Source organism: Corythoichthys intestinalis, chromosome 21, assembly GCF_030265065.1.
Source record: "Corythoichthys intestinalis isolate RoL2023-P3 chromosome 21, ASM3026506v1, whole genome shotgun sequence".
In the NCBI taxonomy this organism is placed as follows: Eukaryota; Metazoa; Chordata; class Actinopteri; order Syngnathiformes; family Syngnathidae; genus Corythoichthys; species Corythoichthys intestinalis.
This window is the reverse complement of record NC_080415.1, coordinates 29196028-29218888: the sequence shown is the minus strand read 5'-3', so window position 1 is coordinate 29218888 and position 22861 is coordinate 29196028. Positions and strand designations below refer to the sequence as shown.

The 22861-nt window shown below is 37.5% G+C and overlaps 1 protein-coding gene across 1 annotated transcript in view; it reads left to right on the top strand.

The window, feature by feature from the left end:
• The window catches only part of LOC130909239 (receptor-type tyrosine-protein phosphatase epsilon-like), an 85804-nt gene that overhangs the window by 39624 nt on the left and 23319 nt on the right, over positions 1-22861 (top strand). Inside the window, exons 3-4 of the mRNA XM_057825466.1 lie at positions 20720-20791; positions 20964-21060. Coding sequence (XP_057681449.1) covers positions 20725-20791; positions 20964-21060 — 164 coding nt within the window. The 5' untranslated portion in view covers positions 20720-20724. The remainder of the gene's footprint in view (positions 1-20719; positions 20792-20963; positions 21061-22861) is intronic.

Sequence of the window (22861 nt, the reverse complement as noted above, 5' to 3'; positions counted from 1 at the left end):
GTTTCTCCAACTGTATCAACTTTTTTTGAAAACTGTGTTGATTTCTCACACAAGAAAATCCACCGTGCGTTCGTTTGCAGTGCTGTCATGTCGTCGTATTTCGAGCAACTCGTCGGATGTAGAAACAAATGGCGGCTCAAATTTTACGTCGGATGTCGAAAAGATCGTGTGTCGAAGTGATCGTATGTAGAGGTACCACTGTATATATAAAAAAGTTGTAAAGCAGTAAAACTGCAACAAAAATGAATTAAATGAACAAAAAAAAAAAACATTTTTATAATAGGTTGAAATTATTTTTCGAGCACCTTTGACAGTCATTTGCTTTGCATATAATTTAATATACTGTATATAGTAGAGAAAAAACTATTTAAAAAAAAAAAATTTTTTTTTTTTTTGATTGAAGCAACTTTTTGGGGGGATTGAATGATTTAGACACAAATGTCCTAATCGTAATATGGCCCAAACACAAAAAGGATTGCTTCAATCAAAGAAAACTTTTTCAATGAAAATTTAAGTGTTCAAATGCAAATTTTTCAATCTCAAATATTTTTGTGCATTTAAAAACTTTTTTCTATGATTGAAATTTTTTTTTGATTGAAGTGATTTTTCTTTTTGAAAATGTAAATTTTTTTAAAGCAACTTATTTTTTGATTGAATAATAAAGAGAAAAAGGTCCTAGCCAAAATGTGGCCCAAACACAAATCAACATTACTTCAATCAAAAAGTTGCTTCAATCAAAAGAAACTTGACTTCAACCCCCCCCCCCCCAAAAAAAATAAAAAATAAAAAAAAATTCACATGCATTTTTTTTTTTTTTTTTTGAGTTTCAAATTCATTTTTGCATTCAAAAACATTTTTTTTTAATTGAAGCAACTTTTTTTTGATTGAATAATAAAGACAGAAATCTACCTCCATATGGCTCCGGCCAGGGGATACAATTTTGACTGGGGTAACTACATTGGCACGAAACCGGCGGGCGTACCAAATTCAATGGATGACGATCTTGGCGAAAAGTATTGCCTAAGCAGCTTGGTTTAGAATTCCCCTCAAGAATTATGGGAAACAAAAAACGCTCATTGTCTACTTATTATTATAAATATTCTTGTAAGTTAATTTTATTGCTTATACTGCGTTTTGGGGTCATCAACATGTTGTGCCCTCCCTGCCCCAAAAGTCAAACTCTGCCTATGGTGGTGCTTGATGTAAAATGTTGCAGAACCACTGTTTTAAAGTAACTTACATGACTTACGAAGACATGCGTCCATGATAAAAACAGGACAAAAAGAACACGCATTAGTTAGATGGCGACACTCCAGGAAAGAGAACGGACGATATCCTTGTGCGTTTGTGTGCCGTTCGTATCTTATCCTGGGATTTTCTTCAGTAATTGTGTGGTAGTCTCACTCCCGTTTCCCTTATAGCACAGTACAGCACTACAGGAAGGCCTGACTTGCTGGTTGGCTGCAAAGGACAGGAAATAGTGTGTATCACACAGCAGATGGGGGACGGCATGTGCTTACACTGCACAAAAAAAAAAAAAAAAACATGTTGAAACACAACTGGTTCGCAATCCTATTAGAAGCAAGATTGTGCTTCGAGATTGTTATGCATCAAAGAGTGTTTTGCTTCCTTTGCATGTTTGGTTACTTATTTTCAGCTACAAAAGAAGGTTAAATAATCATTAAATTTGTTTTATGTAGTGCTGCAACAATTAATCGATTAACTTGAGTACTTCGATGAGAAAAAAAGCTTTGAGCTGCTTCGAAGATTTGTGTATTTAGAGTGGCATTGTGATGGTTTGTTTTGAAAGTGTTTGCATTTAGATTTGTTGATCTTGCTGGATACACTGCCCTCTGACATAAGTCATCTAACATGGCTGGACTTGAAAACAAACTAAATTTGATTAGGTGTCTTAAAAAGGTATTAAATTTTTATCTGTTTTTTTTTTTTTTTTTTAGGGCTGTCAAACGATTAAAATGTTTAATCGAGTTAATTACAGCTTAAAAATTAATTAATCGTAATTAATCGCAATTCAAACCATCTATAAAATATGCCATATTTTTCTGTAAATTATTGTTGGAATGGAAAGATAAGACACAAGACGGATATATACATTCAACATACGGTACATAAGTACTGTATTTGTTTATTATAACAATAAATCAACATTAACATTATTAACATTCTCTTAAAGCGATCCATGGATAGAAAGACTCGTAGTTCTTAAAAGATAAATTTTTGTACAAGTTATATAAATTTTATATTAAAACCCTTCTTAATGTTTTCGTTAAAATTTGTAAAATTTTCAATCAAAAAATAAACTAATAGCTCACCATTGTTGATGTCAATAATTACCCCATGCTCACTCATGGTGCTGAAAGCCATAAAATCAGTTGGACCCAAGCGCCAGCAGAGGGCGGTAAACACCAAAAAACAAGAAACAAGCGGACATTACACTCTGCTGTCATTTTAATCTGTTTGAGCGGGGCATGTGCGTTAATTGCGTCAAATATTTTAACGTGATTAATTATAAAAATTAATTACCGCCCGTTAACGCGATAATTTTGACAGCCCTAATTTTTTTTCTTAAATTTTAAATTGTGCTGCATTGCATGACATTGTGTCCGAGAAATTTTCTGGCATTCTACGAGTTACTTTTTTAAGGTTATTTGTGTAATTTGTTACAGGATTGGTATTCTTAAAAATGTTTTAAAAAGTCTTGGTTTTCATAATTTAGATGTGCCAATTTATTTATACTGCAATACTGTAATAATTTGAAAAGATCGGACCCGATCGATCGGCGTTTTCAAAGTATCGGACATGCCTTTTTTTAATGTATATATATCTTTTAATTAAATCGTTTTCTAATTGTATTCAATGTTACAGACATAATGTGTTACTCTTCCAGAGTCTTTAGTTTTAGCTTAAGGTAGGGTTTTCAAATTTATTGCGTTAAAGGTGAGAATTAATATTTTTTACATTTATGACGTTACAATATTTAACGCAATTAACACATGCGCTGCACGACCTACTCACGCAATGTCGCGTTCAATCTGTATTGGCGCCGTTTTTACCCATATAGTATATAGAGCTTATAGGCAGCGTAAAATGAGTAGAGTGAAATTTGGCAGCCTTTGGAGCCTTTTTTTAAATGGCTAAAGCCTTACAATTCCTCTCCCAACGATTAGAATAGTCGTGGGAAGCAATGTGAGGAAGAAAGGTAGTAGTTGATCTTTTTCTTAACACCCTATGTTACTTCCCAACGCAGAGAAGATATATCAATTGGTACCACGACGCACAGTCATGGTTGCACTTCCCATCATGCATTTGGGCAGAAGTTAAATGGCTACAGTATCATTTACTGAAACCTCAACAAATACACTAGATGGCAACATTTAGTCACAATATACAAAGTCACATTTATAAAAAAACATGATCGGAACAACCCTAGTAATAATACATTCATACTAGGTGTTGTCTATCTCTTAAAGTTTGACTTGTCGGAACTGTTGCTGGTTCTCTCGCCAAAAACCCACAAAGTACACATTTCTGACCTCCAGAAAAAAAAAGAGCAATTTGTGAAAAGGTCTTCGAAACAGTGAAGGCTTATCTGGAATGTAGATTTATCTTTTAATAATTACCAGTTCTTCCACTTCCAGATGGCACTGCATGAAATGAAAATTTCACCTTCACCGCTATTTGTTCTGGAAAATACAGAGTTGTCGCCAAGTGCGATAAGAAAGCAAGCGGCGGGGTTTCGTTCATCTGGGAGATGAAGCGCGATACGGTGTCGCTTCTCCATGGCAACAAGAATTGTTTGCCTTCCAGTCACGTGACCCTCGCGGTCCGCCAGCGGTGATGTTTAAGCGCCTCAGAAGTAAGGTTCTGTCAAACACGGCTCTCATGCTCACTGCGTGGGCCCTCCGCTTCGTTCCCGCTCCTGTCCCCGCGTCGCCCCCTCTTCTTCAAGAATCAAGAGGCTTTTTGTTCAGTGGCGGCGGCGCTTATCGCTCTTTTCTCCACCGCTGCCCTCCCTCCTTCCTCTCGCTGGCTCGCTCCATATCTGGCTCCATCCTTCCCTCGGGGCATGAAAGCATACTGTTATTTTGGAGGAAGGACAGAGCTAGAAACGGTTTGCCCCAGTCGAAATATTCCTACAATGTATACACTCAAGTAGTGATGCACGATAATGCATTTTTCAACCGATACAGATAACCGATAATTTCCTCCTCATTCCAACCGATAATGTCAAGCCGATAATTCTATGAAAAAATTTATGTAAAATTTTAAAGTATACAAAAGAGAAAATATTACTGTGCAAAAATATAATTTATTGCTCTTTTTTCAACATCAAATGTGAACAAGTAGTAAATTCAACATCTAAATAATGACAGATTGTATGACATTGTGTAATGGCAGACTTTTGCCAACAATTACTTACAGAGTAAATACCTAAGTTGCACAAAAATGCCTTTGAAAGTAAACCATTCCTAACATATACTGTATAACATTACTACACTGCAAAAACACACCTCCTTAAAACTAGTCAATTTTAAGTGTGAATCTATTTGAAATAAGTGAAATTATCTGCCAGCGCTTCAAGTGTATTTTTCTTGGAAGAAAAATAACTAGCTGAAAATAAGCTTAACAGCCTTATTTTAAGCAATAAATTATTATACTTTATCCTAAAAAAACGTGTTTGTCAGAAATGTTCTTTATTCAAGAATAGGTATGATTCAAAACATTATTTGAAAGCATTTTTTAATTGAGAAGTGTTAATGAGTGCCAATAAGTTTTGATTATTGACTGTGACTGTAACTGAGCAGACAAATAAGTTAAATAATTTAAAAAGTGATTGCTAATGTTATATGCTTTGTTGTACACTGTGAAAATGATTAATTCAAAAGAGGGAGATGTCATGTATCCATTGTACAGCGCTTTGTTTACATTTGAGGCACTCACGACACTTGCTTTACGGCAGCTCAGCTGATACACGGCAGTTTTATTAGGCCGGAGTTATAGCTCGCACCCCTGTGCGTGTTTTGTTAAGCCGAAAATAACGGCCGCGTGGATGAATTTATCCTTGTGTATAAAAAAAAAATCTCCTCCAGCATGTGCCCTTCAGTCCGTCCGGCCGTCTAATTGGCACCCGCGCCAGGCCTCTGTCTGGCTCGATGAGTATGTATGTATGCAATATGTTTGTAACGGATATCCGCCCGCCCCGGCCGGCTCGCCGTGGCATATTCGGGGCCTGGCTCTGCTCTGGACGAAAGCGCACGGCATGGGGGAACGCTCGAGAAACTCTAGGGCGTGGCGGCGGCGGCTTGCAAGGACTGGCCAGAGCGGCGGGCTCCGTCGGAAGACGGCTACTTGTCGACTATCGGTTTCGTGCCGGTGTTTCGCGTTAGATGGAGTTTACCACCCGCTTTGGGCTAAATGAGGCCGCTTTTTTTCCGCCTCGTGAAACCTCTGCAGTGCATGTTTTGCAGATGGCGAGAGCGTCGGGTTTTTTTTTTTTTTACACAAATCCAGCCACGCCAGTGACCGCTGCCATTATCTCAAACTGTTTCTGTTGTGTAACTCCGCCTCCTCAACCCCTCCTCCCTCAGGGGCTTCAGAGAGGGGAGGGGTTGAGGAGGCAGCGGTGCTGAATTCTTCGGTTGCGCACATTTGGAGGCTAAATCAAGTATAAAATTATCGGATTGCATTATCGGTTAATTTTTTTCAAATCTGGATTATCTGTGTGACGTCATAATGGCCGTTATCGACCGATAATTATCGGTACCCGATATTATCGTGTATCTTTGCACTCAAGCATAGGGTCTGGTGTGTGTGTTCTTTGATTGTAGACAAAATACCACCAATCGACACTCAAGTCCTGCCGTCCCACTGTTTCGGGAAGGTCCTGAAAAGTAACACCCATAATAAGCTACTGTATCTGTAAACAAGATAAGACAGACAGATGATGCATCCCTCAACTATACCTCAAGCTTCCTGCCTGCCTTACACAGAGTAATACCTGTTTGCCACTACAGGTAATCACAGCACACTCGCTGATAATAACAAGCGTCACAGCAACCACTTTGGTCATTTTGAGCCTGGCTGCCGCGCCTCACTGGGCTACCTACGGCTCAAAATAATTGAAAACGGGTTTCCTGGTAGTAGGAAGAGAGATGTTTTCCTCTATATTGACAACATGAAAGACGTACTCATGTAGGGAATAGGAAAATTATTTTCCAAACTTGATAGTGACGAGGCTCATGAGAAAAATGTCACAAAAAAGTTTAGGTTAATTATGCAGCTTCTGCCATTTAGTGGAAATAGGGCATTTGGTCAAAAAAAAACATATAAAGTCCCTGACAAGTCTTGTCGCTTATCCATTTTGTAGAAACAATTGCTAATAACTAGGGCTGTCAAACGATTAAAATTTTTAATCGCATTAATTAATCGCAATTCAAACCATCTATAAAATATGCCATATTTTTCTGTAAATTATTGTTGGAATGGAAAGATAAGACACAAGATGGATATATACATTCAACATATGGTACATAAGTACTGTATTTGTGTATTATAACAATAAATCAACAAGATGGCATTAACATTATTAACATTCTGTGAAAGCGATCCATGGATAGAAAGACTTGTAGTTCTTAAAAGATAAATATTAGTACAAGTTATAGAAATTTTATACCAGTCAGTAAATTGATTAAATATGACACGACTGATCACTGAGATGAATCCAAATTTTTCTATCTCGATCTACATGCATTTAACCGTTCTGTTTCTCTGAAAGAACCATTTGTATCTATTTACCTCAGAAAAAGAAAAAAAAATCACTTCTTGAGATCAAATTCGACCTACTCAACATGGCCGCCACATAGGCGTGTCATTAAAAGGGCCTATTTTGCATCTTATCTCCTCTTCTCAAACTGAGACAAGCATAAGAATAGTTTTTGCAGCGGTCCCAATCTTGTTTTTTGAGTCTGTAACCTGGCAGTGAGGTAATTTACTGCTCTGACTAACGGGGCTTAATGGAACGCACCATAAATTCTTATGTAGGCAAATTTGGTCAATAGTCATAGAGACATTGCCCCAGGATTTAATTGCACTGTATAGGTTTAGGGAGCCACAGCAGAGGAATAATAAAAAAACAAGAGCCACATGTGGCTCGGGAACCACAGATTGCTAACCGCTGCTAAGCGAACAGAGAGATTCGTAAATCAATGTAATAATCAAGAGAAATTTAATTGTGTTCAGGATAAAACCATTGTCATTTTCTTTTCATGTAAGCGAAGACGAAAATCGAAAATCAATTTAAAATGTGATTTTTTTTCTTTTCTTTTTTTTCTTCAAATTAATCTGAGATTATATTTTGAAGCCAAATTGTATCGCCCTAACACCCCACCACACGTGGATGATGCAGCACAAACAAAATGATTACTGACACGTGCATTCGCACATGTGTTTTCATGACAGCCTGGCAGCTGTTTCGGCGCGTGTAATGTGCAGGGGTGTAAATCTGTGGATGATGAAAAAAGCCTTTTGGTACCCTCTTCAAACTAAATACAGGCACAATAAAACACATAGTTAAATTTAACCCCAAGAGTGATAAATGAACGCGCACCCACATGCTTTTTTTCCTACCTTCACACCTTATGAGATGTTGAAGGTAGAGTTGTTGGTACTGCAGCACATCAGCCGGAGGGTCTCCAAGGTCATTAGCACCGGCACTGAGTTCGAGCCCCTGGGAAGGAGGCGGGATTGATTAATGGACAGTGCAGAAGGGATAGCGACCCACATTGAAGTGCTGCATTCTCACACACAACTACTTCCTGACTACGTAGTAATACTGCAGTATTTTCTGACTTCTAATGAATTGTTAACTGTATAAAAACAGATGAGGTCTCAGACATAGGCGTTCTGATGGGTAAACAGTGCAGCAGCTCGAGGCTATTTTTTTTTGAGCACACAATGTACCTTTACTGCGAGCTCCCAACATTCCCTGCTACTCCCACCACCCACTTTCCGAATTCCCCGGCTGATGTATGCGAAGAGACAGAGGGACTCTGTGCCCGGCCAAAACCACGTTCAGCTGCCGTGACGTCGCCTTTGAAAGACCGCTGGGTGGTGTCTCCATCCGATGGGGGTTGAAGGGTTAGGAGAATGACATAAACACAATTTTTGGGGGATTCGGGCTCTCGCTGTGTGCTTCATAGAGAGGAAAAATAAAAGGCTTTGATTAATATTCATTTACAAATTTGAAGGCGCAGCTGCACAGCATGTTAAATAAATTGTATTTTTCCATCCGGTGTTAATCAAGCATATTGTTACTTGAGGCTAAGAAAAAAAAATATAATGCAGAGAAGCCGCTGGTGTCACCCAGTTTAAATGAATCGGATGTCTATCATTGTCAATGGTAGGCAATGACTTAATGTTTTTGTTAGGGCTGTCAAACGATTACAATTTTTGATCGAGTTAATCACAGCTTAAAAATTAATTAATCGTAATTAATTGCAATTCAAACCATCTATAAAATATGCCATATTTTTCTCTAAATTATTGTTGGAATGGAAAGATAAGACACAACACGGATATACCTGTATACATTCAACATACTGTACATAAGTACTGTATTTGTTTATTATAACAATAAATCCACAAGATGGCATTAACATTGTAAACATTCCTTCTGTGAAAGGGATCCATGGATAGAAAGACTCGTAATTCTTAAAAGATAAATGTGAGTACAAATTATAGTAATGTTGATAGTTTGTATATTGTGACTAAATATTGCCATCTAGTGTATTTGTTGAGCTAAACGAAATGTTTGAATAGAGTTTGACCTAAGTCTGAGTATTATTTTGCATAGCTATTTTGATTGGAATCCCATTTCTCTTTCCATTGAGCGCTTCTCTTTTTGTGATTTTTTTTTTTTTTTTTTTTTTTTAAGAGATAGGAATTATTTTTGTTGTGCTTTCACTAAATGATACTGTAGTGACTTAACTGTTCTTAACTGCCCAAATGCATGATGGGAAGTTGGGCAACCATGACCGTCAGTGGTGGCTGCGTTGTGTTTAATACAGGGTGTTAAGAAAAAAAGCTCATCTCCTGTCCTTTGTCCTGCCAATTGTTGTGGAAGAGATGCCAAAGCTTATACCAATATATAGCGCAGCTCCAATGAAGCCTGTGTCCACTCCACTCGCTTGTCTCTACCTCTTAGCTCTCAATATACATAACGGCGCCATTGTAGTCTGTTCGTGGCAATGCGTGAGTGGGTTGTTCCGCGCATGCGTTAAATGCGTAAAAAATTTTAACGTATTTTAACGTACGATTAATTAAATATCTCTTTGAACAAAATTCAACATAAAAACGCTAACTTACTTAGTCTGTGTCAAGAGTTGCACTGGTGGGTTCACAGCCAGTCTGAAACCACAAAAGCGCTTGACTTTAGGTCACATTATATCACAGTATTTATAGAGGTGGACAATAATGAATTTTTAAACCGATATCCCGAAGTTGTCAAACTCCAAAATCCGATACCGATATCAAACCGATACCAATATATGTGGTCATGGACGTAACATATCATTGTTATTTGTGTTGTGATGGCCACCGGTTGCTTAAATAATGATAAATGTAACAACTTCAAAGTTTTCCAAATATAATAAACATTCTGTGAAAAATAAGTAGTGCTGGAGCTGTCGATTATTTAAGTGATCGATTAATCTATTAATTAGTTCGAATAATTGAGTAATAGGATTAAGAAAATGTAATGTGTTGCAGAGGCTTGCTAAGATTGCACTTTCAAAGAGCATTAAATGCAAATACAAATTCCTGAGTGTTTTTAAAACTATGCAGAATTGCACTTTTATTTCACAAAAATAATAAATGCATTTAACAATAAATTAAAATACCTGATCTTAAAAAAAATAATAAATGAGGATCAGCAAAAGAACAATTGGCTAACTTGCATAGCAAAAGTCGCTAGTTTAAATGCTATAAAATGTGTCATCATTCAAACAAATATTCCCAGACAAATGCTAAATATACCTATAAACTAAATTACGAATCCATAAAAAAAAAACAAATTCGCTCAAACAAAGCCTTACCTTATATTGGGCTTAACAGGGAGCAGCTGGATCCAGCCATGTTACATGAGTTATGTCATATTCACTGTTGCCACTAGAGGGCAGTGTATCCACATAAATCAATACAACTAAATGCAAACACTTTAAGAACAAACCATTGCAATGCCACTCTAATTAAACGAATCCCCGAAGTAGCAAAATTTGATTCGAAGCTTTTTTCTCATCAAAATACTGGAGTTATTCAATTAATTGTTATAATAGCACTAAAAATAAGTTATACAAGAAGTGCCAAAATAGTGTCCCATACAAATGAGATAAATTGAAATGAGCCAAAATGTTCACGAGTATACAGTGTATCACAAAAGTAAGTACACCCCTCGCAGTATATCTTTTCATGGGACAACACTGACAAAATGACAGTTTGACAGTCTTTTGAGCAGATTTTTACTTACAGTATCATTGTGTTTTATTACTTTTCTTCGGGACTATTTCTTTCTGGTGACGCAGTAGTTATATGTGATGCGTTTATAATATATTATTATAATATTTTGGCATTTATTGTTCATTTCATTTGTGCACAATCCCTCACTTAACAAATCCAGTACTTACTAACACAAAACCAATGCAGATATTTTCCAATATTATTTTAAATGCTTTTATTGCCCGACATTATCGGGTGGCCGATATTATCGGACAACTCTAATTATATTATATTATATTATATATATATATTTAAGGGCTGTCAAAAGATTAAAAATTTTAATTGAGTTAATCACAGGTTTAAAATTAATTAATCGTAAATAATCACAATTCAAACCATCTATAAAATATGCCATATTTTTCTGTAAATTGTTGGAATGGAAAGATAAGACACAAGACGGATATATACATTCAACATACAAGTACTGTATTTGTTTATTATAACAAGAAATCAACAAGATGGCATTAACGATATTAACATTCTGTTGAAGCGATCCATGGATAGAAAGACTTGTAGTTCTTAAAAGATAAATGTTAGTACAAGTTATAGAAATTTTATATTAAAACCCCTTTAAATGTTTTCATTTTAATAAAATTTGTAAAATTTTCAGACAAAATAATAAACTAGTAGCTCGCCTTTGTTGATGTCAAGAATTGCACAATGCTCATGGTGCTAATTTCCATAATATCAGTCGCACCCAAGTGCCAGCAGAGGGCAACAAAACACCAAAAAACAAGTAACAAATGGACATGACACTGTGCTGTCATTTTAATCTGTTTGAGCTGGGCATGTGAGTTAAATGCGTCAAATATTTTAACGTGATTAATTTAAAAAAATAAATTACTGCCCGTTAACCCGATAATTTTGACAGCCCTAATATATATTCTGAAGAAGAAATATAATCTCTTATCCTGCAGAAGACAGCTCCACATTGACAAAATCCACATAGTTCGTAATGAAGTTGATGTTAGCCATAGCATCGCAGCTTTGTCTAGCACAGCTAGAGGGGATCCTGTTCTTTGGAAAGTGGCCTCAACGTGTTTTTCTGTAACGCCACAAAAGCATCGAACGAAGCCTTTTGAGGCAAAAAAAGGCAGCGAGTTAGCATAGCAGCTTCATCCTAGCAAACTGCGGATATTCCTTTCATTTTATAAATATTCCTAACACCCATGATTAGCCTAAAGTCATTCTTCACTCTTGGCTTGAGTTGGTTTGTATCTCTAAATAACTGGCCTCGCTAACGTAGCCTCGGGAATACTATCTAGAAATGCACTAAGATGCCCCAAGATGGCGCCAAATCCCTGTCAAGATTTATTTCACCTTTCTTGGGATAAATCTGGACTTGTCTGACCTCTCGCAGTTGTGTACTCGCCATGAAGCAGCACTGCGCCTCACAAACTGTCTAGCCGGGGTAATAACCTTCCTGGAAGCTGCTCACAAACATCTCCTATCCCACACTAAAGACTCCTCCAAAATTCCCCCCTTAGCTCTCATCTCCCATGACCCATTTTTATTACATCCGACGGCCGGTGACTCGTCTGAGTGCTAAATGGAGTGAGGACAATGCACAAACACCGCGGTAGCCATTTGCCCACTGTCTGACCCGAGCTAAATGATGACTCATGCTAAAAAAAAGTCTAATTTAGACTTGTGCTGTATGCCCGCATCGTGCTGAAAAATGAGACGCTCGCGGCAATGAGATGCCGCTTTATTATTAGCAATATAGGGGACATTCCGGAAGGGAAGGATGTGGTCGCGGAAAGATGCTCAAGCAGTCACACTGGGAGCATCTAATAATACGGGAAAAAGTACTGAAAAGTGGATTTTCTGGAAATGTAAACTGATAAAATTGCTATATTCAAGAGACAAGCTTGTGTAGTTTTTATCTCATTGGCTGTCACTGATGGAGCTAGACGTCCAATTCATGTTGACTAGGACGGGCTAGCAGTCTCCCAGTACCCCAAATTTAGAAATATTTTTCCATTTTTATTCATTTTAGTTGTTATTGGAATCTTATGAATAAACTGCAACCTCAGAAACTTTAATTTTACGGTTTGAGTCCCAAAGTTAGTGTGCCTTTTGTAAACAGAAAAAAAAAAACTCTAAAGACAACAACTTGTGTCTCTTTGAACTAATAGCCTGCCACTGACGGCTATAGACGTCAAATTTATATTGACTGTAAGGGATTGCAACAATCCTTTAGTGTCTTAAATCCAAATGTATGATGACCTCTGTAGGCAATGTATGTATTTATCCAAAAGTATTTGGGAATATTTTCGAAAACTACCCATATGCTGCCACCTCAGAAACTTACCAGTTTGACATCTAAAATTCCATTCAAGTGCGGTGTTGTAAGCAGATCCATCATAAGAATTAAGGATGTCCCAATCGCATACTTTGAGAATTTGCCAATACAAAGTCCTGATCTGATATCGAAAAAAAGTGTTTTTTTGTTTGTTTTTTATGAACAGAAGTTCCAAACATATTACTGTCCCATCGTGCTGCCTTCATCATGTGAATTATTTGTAAACAAAAATAATATAGAAAAATACTTCTTTATTAAATGCTTCATTGATTGAGTCCGTTTATGCTTTGACGCTCATGCTGTAGAGAGCAGCCTCTCACTTACACAATGAGTTGCCACAGCACACTAATACGAGTTTAGCGATGATTGACAGATTTGTGCCTTTTCTCGTAGCGCTACCAAGCTTCTCTGGCAAGATCAAAGCTACAAACATGTCAATCATCGTTAACTTTTAGTACCAAAAGCAAACTAGACAGTTTGGCTACAATTCTTAGCAGGAGGGAGGGTGAGAGACTGTGGCACTGTACGAGCACTAAGCAGAAACTCATAAATATATTTTTAAAATTAAAAACCCGATCCTTTTCACCCTATTCCGATCCTCTGAAAAATGACACGATTGGCCAGATTTCTGATCACGTGATCTGATCGGGACATCTCTAATAAGAACTGAGAAAAAAAAAAAATCAACAAAAATACCCCAAAGTTGCCGGTAATGTCACGTGCAGTGGTGTGGGGGGCGCCAACTTACCATAAATCATCAAAACGAACAACTTCTGAAAGACAAACATACTTCATGGCCTCTTCGGCCATTCTCCTCATATTTTATGAAGACATTCGAGTAAAGTTTACAAATACACTAGGGCAGCAGCTATCGATTATTTTACTAGTTGATTAATCGATGAACTAGTTAGTTCGAATAGTCGAGTAATCAGATCAGGAACATAAAAAAATTAAAATACCTGAGCTGGGCCTCAGTGTTAAAAAAAAAAAATAAAATAAAAAATAAATGAGGATCTTAGTACAACAAAAGAACAATTGGCTAACTTACATAGCAAAAGTCTGCTAGCTTATATGCTATAAAAAAAATTTTTTTAATTTTTTTTTTTTTTTTAAACAATGCTTTTGACTCATTCACTCCCAGCCATTTTCACCAGAGCAAGGCCCTTCGCTCCCGTCTGTTTTTCTGGATTTTGACTGATTTTGCAAGGCCCACAGAAAATTCTGTTCTATTGCTATATAAACATGGAACTCAGCAAAAGAAAGATCAGACTCTCTTCTTTCAGCAAAAAAAAGTAAGTTTATATCTTTTTCCATTCTTTAGAAATCAGCATTACAAAATAGCTTTCGTTTGAGCAATTTTCCAATTTCTGATGAAAAAAACAGAGAAAATGAGCTTTTTGTAAACGCATACATTTCTAACATAACTTTGACTTTAACAAAGCTATTTTTTGCATTAGTTACATCCCAAACATCTGAATAATGTTTTCCATTTACAAAATACCATGAACAACCAGACAAATAAAGCTTTTGATTGCAAAGTAACAATTTATTCACACATGACTACTGAGAGATGTCGGTTTGTCGCCGAGATGACACCGTTGTCGCCACGTCAGCCGTGTAAACTTTTCCGTCATCGTTGTCTGTCTCACAAAGATGGATTATTTTTGCTTTTCTGCGGGGTCTGCTCGGCGAGCCGATGCACTGGGGGTCCCACTCGTTTTGCTCGGCCGTCCAGCGCCTGGCCTCCCAGGCGTCCTCTCGGTTGTTTTGTTCGGTCGGAGCACCGCCTGGCATCATGTCGCCAGCGCTCCGACCGTGCTGCCCGGCCGTTCATTGCTGTTGAATCAGGTTGCCTGGTCTTACAAAATGCGCGACTGCCCTCCAGTGGCCAGTTTTATTGCTTTAAAATGGGTTTGGAGCTTTATTCTTTGTTTCTCAGATAGAGTGGAAGCTATATATGCTTCTTATAAAAAATAAATAAATAAATTTTAAAAGAACGCAAAAGACGTATAAATACATTTTTGGGACAATGAAGCATTTAAAAATAGAATGTATACGTTTCTGGGAGCAAATGAGTTAACAAATGGTTCAAACACACAAAAAACACAAAAAATGGCTAAATACATCCATAAACAAAATTATGAATGCATTAAAAAAAACATAAGCTAAGTTTTTGTTTTTGAGCTAATGTTGGTCTTAACAGGGAGCAGCTGGATTCAGACATGTGAAATTAGTTGTCTTATTCACTGTTGCCACTAGAAGGCAGTGTATCCACCCAAATCAATAAAACTAAATGCAAACACGTTCAAAACAAACCATTGCAACGCCACTTTAATTAAACGAATACTCGAAGCAGCAAAATTTAATTTGAATCATTTTTTCTAATCGAATTACTCGAGTTAATCGATTAATCGTCGCTGCACTGAAATACACCTTTGCAAAGATAAGAAGGGGGAGTCAAATGAGGGTGCTAAACCCTGCCTCGTCTCCTCTTCGCTCATTCCAATACCGTCATCCATCATTCAGCGGGGTCTCCTCACATTATTGATGTCCCCGGCAAGTGTTATTGACCTGGACTTTCTGCTCCCTCGCTCAGCCGCTGCTGACTACAAATTCCTCCAGCGTCCCCTTTTGATGCACCCCGCCGCCTCCCCATCATGCCCTTTTACGGGACGATGCGGCACGGCACGGTGGCCCACTGCAACACAAACACCTCATTGATTATACACTTAGCCCTTTTTCTTTTAGCGCAGCTGCATCGCACACCTGCAGCCTGGAGTTGACGCAGATTCTCCTGCGCGAGCGAGTGGGTGGAACATGTTGTGACTTTTTAGTGCTTTGAAAAGACAATGAAAGCTCTCAAGGTCTATTGCTTTTTAAGTCTTCTCCCAGCAGCTGCAGAACTTAAATAGATTATAGACTCGAGATGCTTAAAATCAACGTTGCATGACGTGATACCTTGTGTCGGTGCGAATCTATACGTTGTATGTGTAGTGTTGTCTACTACTAATCTCTCATGTGCTGGTGTTTTATACAGTGTGTATTTTCCAGACACTCTCTTATGTTTCTGTATATCGACAATCAAATTTAATGTTATCGCTGTCATACAGAGCGGTTTTACTGTTTCAGTGCTGCCTTAAAATATGAGTTTAATTAATCCCCTGACCATACTCTTAGCCTTTTATGGGGCAAGTAAGTATTTTTTGGGGAATTAACTCGACAAAGACCAAAGATCACATACGTGGACATCACATTTTTGGGCATGTAGGCCACAATATTAACATTTAGTTTAAAAGTGTGTGCACATCAGGTGAAAATTATAATTACCTTAATTTTCAGACTATAAGAAGCTACTTTTTCCCTCATTTGGAATCCAGTGCTGCTTATTTGTTGATTTATTTGGGTTAATAGGTAACATAGGCGTCATTAGACTGCATAAGACCATCATAATTATGACATGACACCGTCACTGGCATTAATGAATGCTTATGACTGATTTCATGAAGTGTCATCCGGCAAATAACGTCACTAACTCCATTTATGTCCAGCTCGGATCGCTTACATCGACATAATTTGCCGGATGGCACAAAATGACATCCGTTATAAGATGTCCCGATCGATCGGGTCCGATCACGTCATTTTCAAAGTATCGGAATCGGCAAAAAAATATCGGACATGCCTTTTTTTAATATATAAATATATTTTATTTAAATCGCTTTCTAATTGTATTTAACGTTACAGACAAAATGTCTTGCACTCATCCAGAGTAGTTTTGGCTTAAAGTAGGGCTATCAAATTTATTGCGTTAACGGCGGTAATTTTTTTTTTTTTAATTAATCACGTTAAATAAGTAACGCATGCGCTGCACGACCCACTCACGCATTGTCACGTTCAATCTATAATGGCGCCATTTTACCTATATATAGAGCTAAAAGGCAGTGTATAATGAGTAGAGAAAATTTTGACAGCCTTTGGAGCCTTTTTTTTATTTGGCTAAAGCCTTACAATCCCTCTCTCAGCAATTAAAAATATCGTGAAAGGCAATGTGGGGAAGAAAGGTAGTAGTTGATCATTTTCTTATCACCCTATGTTCTTTCCTAACACAGAGAAGATATATCAATTGGTGCCCCTACGCACAGTCATGGTTGCACTTCCCATCATGCATTTGGGCAGAACAGTTAAATGGGTGCAGTATCATTTACTGAAAGCTCAACAAATACACTAGATGGCAATATTTAGTCATAATATACAAAGTCACATTTATCCTTTAAGAATTACAAGTCTTTCTATCCGTGGATCCCTCTCACGGAATGAATGTAAATAATGTAAATGCCATCTTGAGGATTTATTGTCATAATAAACAAATACAGTACTTATGTACTGTATGTTGAATGTATATATTCGTCCGAGTTTTATTCATTTTTTTCTTAATGCATTGCCAAAAATGTATATGATCGGGAAAAGTTATCGGGAATGATTGGAATTGAATCGGGAGCAAAAAAAAAGCAATCAGATCGGGAAATGTCGGGATTGGCAGATACTCAAACTAAAACAATCGGGATCGGATTGGGAGCAAAAAAACATGATCGGAACAACCCTAGTTAAAAGCATTCATTAATGTTCATCGTAGTGTCATGTCCTAAGTATGATAGTCTTATGACAGTCTTATGGCACCTCTGTCAAATAAAGTGTTACTAAACAACATAACTAGCAATTGATGGAACAACTGGAACAGTAAATGAAGACATAATTAGCACAGAACATTAATTTTGAGTGTTTACATCTGTATCGCTGCAATGCATGCTAGGAGGCATGTTGGACAAAATCAGTGTTGACAGCAGGAGGCAACAGAGGTTGACTTTCACCCTCAAGGGAGCAGTGCTGGCTAAATAAAGCTTTTTGAAGCAATGTAGCTTAACAGCCAATTGGTTCAAAGCTTCACAGTGATTAATTTGGTTTTATGACAGTCTTATGATGCCGCTGTGAAATAAACTGTTAGCGGTTAATATCTTTTGGTGTAAATATCCCATTATAAGTGAAGACAGCTGCGGCTTATAGTCCGTTGCGGCTCAACTATGAAGAAATCCCGTTTTCGTGTTAAAATTTTGTGGGTTGTGGCTTATAGTTAGGTAGACCTTGTAGTCCGAAAATTATGATATGTTTTTTTAAATGACTTTCAGTGCCACTAATGATGACAGACGTCCAATCCAGGCTCGGAACTTAGGGAGGCCCGGTTTGCGGGCGTAAAGTGGGCGTGGTTGGGCGAGGTTAGGGTCAAACAGAAAGGTAAGATGATGTGTGGAGCTGTTATCTAGTCACTGTCAGGTCTGGTCTGGTCTGAAGGGGCCCGTAAAAAAAATTCCCACTTGCATCCCACCTATACACACACCGGCCGATTGTCTTGAGGGGCGTGCAAAAGTGTGGAAAGGCCCGCGAATAATTGTCCACCAGCACCACCCCCTATTCTTCTGCTTTGAATTTGAATGAGTTTGTCGCGAGTAATACGCCGTCGATTAACCCGAGTACTGTAATTATATTTAAAAAAAAAAAAAAAAAGATTCAAATTAAATTTTGCTGCTTCGAGTATTCATTTAATTAATGTGGCGTTGTAATGGTTTGTTTTGAAAGTGCTTGCATTTAGTTATATTGATCTGGGTGGATACACTGCCCTCTAGTGGCAACAGTGAATATGAATTCACTCATTTCACATGGCTGTATCCATCTGCTCTCTGTTAAGACCAATATAGACCCTACCCACGTGACGTCACAACTCCGCTCTCCTGAATGGTACCGCCCAATTGACCGTCAAAACATAGTGTTAACCTGTTACGGCTACGTACATTCCTCCTATTTACGGCGTGTTTTTCTGCTCCTTAACATTAATAATCAAAATGGTGAAGGCGTGTGTGGCTGTTGGTTGCACTAACAGAGAAGATGGAAGGAGAGACTTGAAGTTTTACCGTATTCCGAGGGATCCAAAGAGGAGAGCGAAATGGACGGCTGCAATTCGACGTGAAAACTGGGCACCAAAAAATCACCACAGACTATGTAGTAGTCATTTTATATCCGGTAAGATGCATTTAAGATATACTTAGAGGGTTTTGGGCTGACAAATAACCACAATTAAGATCATTGCTAGGCTAATCGCCGACAACATACACATATGTATGTAGTGAGAGTGCTATCGCTAAACCATATAAACATTAAAAGCCTTAACTCCATTGACAAACGACATGAAATACATTAGACTTGACAGTGGATGTTAGCAATAACAAAAGATTTGAAAATTTCGTAACTCACCTTTCCAAGCACAAGATAGATTCCTGCTGAATTTTCGTGGACGAGGACCTGTTTCACCCAACCAGCAACGAAGTATTTATAAGCCTCCAAGCTCTTGAAGTTTTTCAAATTTTCGTGAGAATAGGCTGATTTTGTGTGGACAAGATAATTGTAAATATCAGCGTAGCAGATGTCAGGCAGACAGGGCGAAGACAGTGGGTTGAAAAACATCGATTTGGGCATCAAATATGGATCTGGCGACTGTATAGAACGAAGCTTTTCCACATAACGCCTTTTATGCAACACATCCAGTGAGTTTACGGCATCAGAAAGCACCGGGTCTTCCATGAAATGCATTTTAAATTCCTCGATCAATTAAAACCAATGCTAATACAGAGACAAAATGACGGACAAGTGGGCGGAACCATACAGCGAGCACGTGGTTTTGTGACGTCGGTGGGTAGGGTCTATAGGCTAAGTTTTTGTTTAAGCTCATGTTTTTAATGCATTCGTAATTTAGTTTATTGGTATATTTAGCCGTTTTTTGTGGGAATATGTTTTTGAATCATTTGTTAAGAGTGTTGTAAAAAAAAAAAAAGTTATCGGGCTATTGCTATGTAAGTCAGCCAATTGTTCTTTTGTTGCACTTAGATCGTCACTTTTTTTTTTTTTTTTTATACCGTTTGAGGTATAAAAATAAAAATATAAAAATTAAAATACCTGAGCTGAGGCTCAGGTATTTTAATTTTCTATTTTCCTCATCCGATCATTCGAACTGACTAGTTCATCGATTAATCGACTACGAAAATAATCGATAGCTGCAGCCCTAATCGCAAGTACACGCCCGGTCCATTTGAACGTGAGGGTGACTGTGAATTAATGTTTGTTCATTCGCTGCCATTCCTTCTTCATGAAATAGATACTACGTCTATTGCTGCCAATGGCAGCCAATGACTTCATCATCATTGTATTTTCTTAATAATATTTGTATATTTATAAATAAATCATTTTTCAATGTTGATAAAACAAAATTTAATAATATTAAAATGAGTAAAAACAGAAATACACTTTGGCTATGGACCCCAACAACACCCTAAAGTAGTTTTTTATTATTAATATTATTAGAATGATGTCAATGACAACGGTAGACATCGAATTCATTTAAACTGCCCGGACTAGCTGTGAATGTTCATTCTTCAGTGCCATTGACGGTGTAGACGTCCAATTGTTTTTCCTTGCTAGCCAAATGGTCAAAATGGATTAGACGTCTAGCGCCGTCAATGGCACCCTATGAGTAAATTTAGTCAATTCCACGCACAGGCTTGCGCCACCTCACTTCTATACTTTGTCAAACTGCGTCTCCTTGTGGCTACACATAGAATTTTATATTTTTTTTATATGCCCGCAGCATTTATGAATGAACAGGATATGAGTGTATCACCCCATTGTGGCTCCTCAGCACTGGATGAGCACATTCCAACTATCTGAATGAGGTTATTCTCCGGTTGACGTTCCCATGTGGGGAAATTTAATATCCGTGTTGTTGTTGTTTTTGCCCCGCAGTCACAATGCTTTTGTTTTTGGTGGCAACGACGACATCATCCAATTTGAGCAGCAATGGCAACCTTACACAAGGTAAGCAGCACACAAGTCAGTCATCAGTGTCATTTACAATGTATGAATGGAGCTTTTTCACCATGTTTGTAAACAAACGCTAGGTTACAAATGACCTTAACTGGAAACGATGGCAACAAAAGTTGTTTTCCATTTCCTAAGTTAGTAATTGTCTGATGGTGGATTTTCTCAGAGGGGGTCCTGTCCACCGGACACCACGTCCTCCCCACCGTGCTGGTCCTGTCCTTGCTCCTGCTCATCGTTGCGCTGCTGGCCTGGTACTTCCTCAGGTAAACTTGAGCTATTTTTCACAAAGACAGCACACTACAGACAGGTGTCAAACTCAAGGTCTTGGGGCCAAATCTGGCTCGACACTTTATTTTGTGTGGCACGCGAGAGCAAAGCATGTGCATCGAATTTATGCTTTTACAAAAATAGTATAATTGTCAGACTTTTTAACCGATATTCCGATAGGATACAACTCCAAAAATCTGATACCTAGATATGTGGTCGTGGACTTAACATTTTATCGCTAATTGTATTGTGGTGCCCCACTGGATGCTTTAATAATGATAAATGTAACAACTTCAAGGTTTTCCATATAAACATTCTGTGAAAAATAAGAGAACAAAAGTGCCTATATTACACCACTATATTTATTGTTGAAATCAAAATATTGCAAACATCAGTTTTTTTGATCAAGTGCAACTGCAAAGTGTCAATAAGGCACTGCCATGTCGCATATGGCTCACACCGCTTTTGGCTCAAAATAACAACAAAGACCCACAGCTTTAGTACAGTGACTGAGGTAAAAGGTTGGCATATGAAAACCAACTGGTGCTAAGTTTTCAAATAAAATAAGTACAATAATTTAGCAAAACTGTGCTAAGCTGTGACCAGCTCTTGTACAAAGGCAGAAGGCTTATACATTCACTTTGAATTTTACTAGCTTCTAATTTTAAAACCAGGTGTCTGGAAAATTAAAATAATTAAGTTAAAAATGAAAAATTAAATAAAAATATTTTAAATCTCAAAACTATTCTTGAATGGAGCCAATTTGCCTCTAAAATTTGACAAAGTGAAAATTAGTGCTGCAATGATAAATCGATTAACTCAGTAACTCAGTAATTCAGTTAGAAAAAAGCTTCGAATCAAATTTTGCTGCTTCGAGTTTTCGTTCAATTAGATTGGTGTTGTAATGGTTTGTTTTGAAAGTTTTGAAAGTGTTTGCAATTAGTTTAACATGACATAACTCATTTAACATGGGTGAATCTAGCTGCTCCCTGTTAAGAGCAACATAAGGTTTTGTTTGAGCTAATTTTTTTTTTTTTTTTTTTTTTAATGCATTTGTAATGGTTTATGGGTACCCTGTATATTTAGCCATTTTTTGTGGTAATATGTCTTTGACAGTTTTTTGAAGAGCATTGTTAAAAAAAAAAAAAAAAAAAAATTTGCATTTTATAACATTTAAGGTAGCGGACTTTTGCAATGCAAGTTACCCAATTGTTCTTTTGTTGTTCTTAGACCCTCATTAATTTTTTTAAATACGTATGATAAATATAAAACAAATACATATTTGAATTTATTTTCAAATGAAAGTGCAATTCAGCATAGTTTGAAGAAACACTCGGGAATTTTATTCTGTATTTGCATTTAATGCTCTTTTGAAAGTGCACTCTTAGCAAGCCTTTGTTTTACACCTCCTAAAATTGATTCTGCAAAGCATAAAATGTTTCTAATCGGATTACTCGATTAGTCGAACTAACTAGCTGAGGGATTAATCAAGTCCTAAAATTATCGATAGCTGCTCCCGTAGTGAAAATCGGTTTCCATAATTTACAGAATTGTATGAGGCCATCGTACATTTATATGGGTTGGCAGTCATAATGCCCCTCTGAAGGAAACTGTAACTGCGATGTGGCCCATGACAAAGATGAGTTTGACACCGCTGCATTAGAGCATTCATCTCCATTACGGTATCTCTGAATAGGTACGGGCTACCGGTTTCAAGTTCCAAATGTATTGATTTTCTGGGGGCTAGGGTGGGAGGTATAGGCTGCAAAAAATGTTTGTACACCCCTGGCACACCCA